Genomic DNA, 6,056 nt, shown 5'->3' on the forward strand with positions numbered 1-6,056 from the left:
TAGATGTGTCAGTATGGAATGTAAAGGTACAATATCTTCCCTGATGAGAAATATATGATGGTGAATTACCCAGTTCTCACGTTACAGTTTGTGTCTGAAATGAATTATCTCTAAAAATAATAATAATATTATTTAAGTTAATGGTTTCTTCCACTCATGTGAGTCATTATGTCAAGGACCAGGTGTGCCTCTGCTTGCTTTAACCCATTGAGTCCCAACGTCACACCTGCATGATTTAGTACTTTTTAAACCTTTTAACCATTGTGTACAGACTTCTAGGTTGTACCGTTGGACTTGTCTATTTCTTCTGCATCTGTTGGTATCAACCATTAGTCTGTGTGATTTAACAATCACATTTCAATCAAATTTATTCATAAAGCCCTTTTTATATCAGCAGATGTCACAAAGTGCATACAAAAAACCCAGCCTAAACCCCAAACAGCAAGCAATGAGATGTAGAAGCACGGTGGTAGGAAAAACGCCCTAGAAAGGCAGGAACCTAGTAAGAAACCTAAAGAGAAACCAGGCTCTGAGGGGTGGTCAGTCCTCTTCTGGCTGTTCCCGGTGGAGATTATAAGAGTACATGGCCATTAAGGCCAGATTGTTCTTCAAGATGTTCAAAGTCGTAGATGACCAGCAGGGTCAAATAATAATCAGTGGTTGTATAGGGTGCAACAGTTCAGTACCTCAGGAGTAAAATGTCAGTTGCTTTTCATAGCCGAGCATTCTGACGTCGAGACAGCAGGTGCAGTAGAGAGAAAAGTGAGAGTCGAAACCAGCAGGTCCGGACAAGGTACCACATCTGGTGAACAGGCCAGGGTTCCCTAGCCGCAGGCAGAACAGTTGAAACGACGTGTTAACAGAGGCTGAATGGGGAGCAGTGTTTGTGAGACAAGGGTGGATCACGAAGGAGCCTGGGGCCGGTCTTTTTTCAGAAACATCTGTTGAGTCCGAATGGTTTGAGCTACAAACTATGAAACGCTATCTATGAAAAGCTGAGATCCTCACGAACACGAAAAGCACAAGTAATGTTTGCTCTATGACAATCACAAGCTAAACAAGAGTTGTTAGATGGTGAGGAGGTTATCTACGTAGAAGATCATAGAAATCCCAGGACATAGTGTCTACAATACTGTGATGAGCTCACATAGTTGCTGTCACAAACTCCAAATTCCACACAGTTGTCACTGATGAGGGGATATTAATTTCCCAACGAGCAAACACTATCTGTACGAACAGCATTAATATAAATACATTTATATCAGGGTTTTTGCTACCTCAGACCACATTTTTTGTATTGACATTTGTCAACAACACTCATGGATGCAACGGTTTATATCATTTTTTTGTTGTTCTACTTGTAGCCCTGGTTGTCCTGAAAAGAAAATGGTTAAACACTTATTTTCGAGGCTAAATATAAGGGCTGGACATGCAAACAAGTGAAAGTCAATTAAATGAAAAGCCACATTTTCCTGGGTTCTCTGGACTGATAGCGTTACGTTTATCCAAAGTACAGTGTAAAACATTGTTTATTGTGAGAGTATTTATAATATAGCATTGTTTTTTTTTTTTTTCTTGCCTTGGTGGCAACCATTGAGCAGTGGCAAAGTGAAGTTGCTAAATGCATATAGCAAAACCTTTTATTCATTAATTCATGTATTTTCCCTTAGTACTTCCTGTTCCATACCAGCTGACTGTTGACTCAGTGGACACCACATCAGCTGCTATTAGCTGGAGCCAGCCACCAGGATTGAACCAAACCCAACATCATTACCAGATCTCCTACCAGTATCCAGGGACAGAAACACACATCACTACCACATCTTCACACGGCATCACTCTCTCTGACTTGCAAGGTGGTACTCAGTACTCTGTCACTGTCTGCACTGTGCTGGAAAATGGAACGAAAAGTCAACTGGTATCAACAACCCTCACCACAGGTAAGGAAGTACCCTACTTAAGTATTGTCTTGGGAAAATCTGGTTGAATCAACTTTATTTAAACGTAAATTCTCAACGTTTTGTGACATAGAATCTATGTGGAAAATACATTGGACTTGAAAAAAGTAATCAACAAACTGTTTTTTTGAGGGGAGTAATTCTACTCCAGGATCATTTCATCATGGTAACCAAATTTCAACATAAAAAAACCTTTTTGTAAAATATGTTGGATTTGTACCTTCAAAAAAAATGTCACTCTTCAATGTAATATCCACCTTCAGAATAAACAATCAGCTGGGAAGCACCTCCTACCTGAGAGTTGATCTACCCTTTTGTCTCCCAGGGTTTTAACCTTCTTGGCTATGATATATGTCAGTTGCCAAAAAATCTAAGTAAAATAATGTGACTAAATCAAATCAAACTTCATTTCAGGTGCATTTAAAGTTTGATTCAGTCAAGTTCTTTAACTTCGACTTTTGGTTGAGATGTAGACGTGACTACCACATTGCAATTATTAATTTGTAGACAAACTGAAATTAAAGCCAGACAGTGGCACAGATGGAACTATCCAGGCAGAAGATAAATCACCTTCAAATGTTGCTATGTGACTGAGTTGACAACAAACACAATTCAATATCTCTTTTGAAATACAATAAATAGCGCATTAATTGGATGTCTCTAACTGAACCAAAAACTAAAGTTAAAGGATGGGATTAAGCCAGTTGTTCAGATGGAGCTATCCAAGCAGTACTTACATCTCATTTAAAGTGAGAATCTTCATTGAAACAATAACAAAGCAGAGCACCCGCCTCTGTGTTGGTAAAGAGCTGAGGGATGGGCCTGGAGAAATGTAACCACTCAAATGCATAGACAGAGCTATGGATGCATGGACTGACCATTCAGGATATCTACATTATAGACCATGTTGTGTGACTTCTGTTTTTGCATATTTCTTATCCATATCGAAAGGAATTGCAAGCTGGCTATTTCTACTATTCTACTTTTACTCCTGTAATATATTTCTGCAGTTAAATTGTAACACTAACAATAATGTATTTTCCCCTTAGTACTTCCTGTTCCAGACCAGCTGACTGTTGACTCAGTGGAGACCACATCAGCTGCTGTTAGCTGGAGCCAGCCACCAGGATTGGACCAAAACCAACATCATTACCAGATCTCCTACCAGTGTCCAGGGACAGAACCACACATCACTACCACATCTTCACACAGCATCACTCTCTCTGACCTGCAAGGTGGTACTCAGTACTCTGTCACTGTCTGCACTGTGCTGGAAAATGGAACGAAAAGTCAACTGTGTCAACAACGCTCACCACAGGTAAGGAAGTACCCTACTTAAGTATTGTCTGGGAAAATCTGGTTGAATCAACTTTATTTAAACGTAAATTGTCAACGTATTGTGACATAGAATCTATGTGGAAAATACATTGGACTTGAAAAAATATTCAACAAACTGTTTTTTTGAGGGAGTAATTCTACTCCAGGATCATGTCACCATGGTAACCAAATTTCAACATAGGACAGACCAGCTGACTGTTGACTCAGTGGACACCACATCAGCTGCTGTTAGCTGGAGCCAGCCACCAGGATTGAACCAAACCCAACATCATTACCAGATCTCTTACCAGTGTCCAGGGACAGAACCACACATCACTACTACATCTTCACCCAGCATCACTCTCTCTGACCTGCAATGTGGTACTCAGTACTCTGTCACTGTCTGCACTGTGCTGGAGAATGGAAAGAAAAGTCAACTGGTGTCAACAACCCTCACCACAAGTAAGGGATTACATTACTTAAATATTATATCTGGTGTCAAAGTTTGTTTAAACCTTAACTAGTTATCAAAAGGACTCTATAAATGAATCATAGTAGATGTGTCAGTATGGAATGTAAAGGTACAATATCTTCCCTGATGAGAAATATATGATGGTGAATTACCCAGTTCTCACGTTACAGTTTGGTGCTGAAATGAATTATCTCTAAAAATAATAATAATATTATTTAAGTTAATGGTTTCTTCCACTCATGTGAGTCATTATGTCAAGGACCAGGTGTGCCTCTGCTTGCTTTAACCCATTGAGTCCCAACGTCACACCTGCATGATTTAGTACTTTAAAACCTTTTAACCATTGTGTACAGACTTCTAGGTTGTACCGTTGGACTTGTCTATTTCTTCTGCATCTGTTGGTATCAACCATTAGTCTGTGTGATTTAACAATCACATTTCAATCAAATTTATTCATAAAGCCCTTTTTATATCAGCAGATGTCACAAAGTGCTATACAAAAACCCAGCCTAAAACCCCAAACAGCAAGCAATGTAGATGTAGAAGCACGGTGGCTAGGAAAAACGCCCTAGAAAGGCAGGAACCTAGTAAGAAACCTAAAGAGAAACCAGGCTCTGAGGGGTGGTCAGTCCTCTTCTGGCTGTTCCCGGTGGAGATTATAAGAGTACATGGCCATTAAGGCCAGATTGTTCTTCAAGATGTTCAAAGTTCGTAGATGACCAGCAGGGTCAAATAATAATCAGTGGTTGTATAGGGTGCAACAGTTCAGTACCTCAGGAGTAAAATGTCAGTTGGCTTTTCATAGCCGAGCATTCTGACGTCGAGACAGCAGGTGCAGTAGAGAGAAAGTGAGAGTCGAAACCAGCAGGTCCGGGACAAGGTACCACATCTGGTGAACAGGCCAGGGTTCCCTAGCCGCAGGCAGAACAGTTGAAACGACGTGTTAACAGAGGCTGAATGGGGAGCAGTGTTTGTGAGACAAGGGTGGATCACGAAGGAGCCTGGGGCCGGGTCTTTTTTCAGAAACATCTGTTGAGTCCGAATGGTTTGAGCTACAAACTATGAAACGCTATCTATGAAAAGCTGAGATCCTCACGAACACGAAAAAGCACAAGTAATGTTTTGCTCTATGACAATCACAAGCTAAACAAGAGTTGTTAGATGGTGAGGAGTTATTCTACGTAGAAGATCATAGGAAATCCCAGGACATAGTGTCTACAATACTGTGATGAGCTCACATAGTTGCTGTCACAAACTCCAAATTCCACACAGTTGTCACTGATGAGGGGGATATTAATTTCCCAACGAGCAAACACTATCTGTACGAACAGCATTAATATAAATACATTTATATCAGGGTTTTTTGCTACCTCAGACCACATTTTTTGTATTGACATTTGTCAACAACACTCATGGATGCAACGGTTTATATCATTTTTTTGTGTTCTACTTGTAGCCCTGGTTGTCCTGAAAAGAAAATGGTTAAACACTTATTTTCGAGGCTAAATATAAGGGCTGGACATGCAAACAAGTGAAAGTCAATTAAATGAAAAGCCACATTTTCCTGGGTTCTCTGGACTGATAGCGTTACGTTTATCCAAAGTACAGTGTAAAACATTTGTTATTGTGGAGAGTATTTATAATTATAGCATTGTTTTTTTTGTTTTTCTTGCCTTGGTGGCAACCATTGAGCAGTGGCAAAGTGAAGTTGCTAAATGCATATAGCAAAACCTTTTATTCATTAATTCATGTATTTTCCCTTAGTACTTCCTGTTCCATACCAGCTGACTGTTGACTCAGTGGACACCACATCAGCTGCTATTAGCTGGAGCCAGCCACCAGGATTGAACCAAACCCAACATCATTACCAGATCTCCTACCAGTATCCAGGGACAGAAACACACATCACTACCACATCTTCACACGGCATCACTCTCTCTGACTTGCAAGGTGGTACTCAGTACTCTGTCACTGTCTGCACTGTGCTGGAAAATGGAACGAAAAGTCAACTGGTATCAACAACCCTCACCACAGGTAAGGAAGTACCCTACTTAAGTATTGTCTTGGGAAAATCTGGTTGAATCAACTTTATTTAAACGTAAATTCTCAACGTTTTGTGACATAGAATCTATGTGGAAAATACATTGGACTTGAAAAAAGTAATCAACAAACTGTTTTTTTGAGGGGAGTAATTCTACTCCAGGATCATGTCATCATGGTAACCAAATTTCAACATAGAAAAACCTTTTTGTAAAATATGTTGGATTTGTACCTTCAAAACAATGTCAGCTCTTCAATGTAATATCCAC

At 39.9% G+C, this 6,056-nt stretch overlaps 1 protein-coding gene across 1 annotated transcript in view; it reads left to right on the forward strand.

Annotated features, from left to right (window-relative positions):
• The window catches only part of LOC139025320 (receptor-type tyrosine-protein phosphatase H-like), a 30,526-nt gene extending 27,229 nt beyond the window's left edge, over window positions 1–3,297 (forward strand). The window contains exon 5 of the mRNA XM_070440394.1: window positions 3,008–3,297. Coding sequence (XP_070296495.1) covers window positions 3,008–3,297 — 290 coding nt within the window. The remainder of the gene's footprint in view (window positions 1–3,007) is intronic.
• The last annotated feature ends 2,759 nt before the right edge of the window (window positions 3,298–6,056 follow it).

This window comes from Salvelinus sp. IW2-2015, unplaced genomic scaffold, assembly GCF_002910315.2.
Source record: "Salvelinus sp. IW2-2015 unplaced genomic scaffold, ASM291031v2 Un_scaffold2506, whole genome shotgun sequence".
NCBI lineage: Eukaryota > Metazoa > Chordata > Actinopteri > Salmoniformes > Salmonidae > Salvelinus > Salvelinus sp. IW2-2015.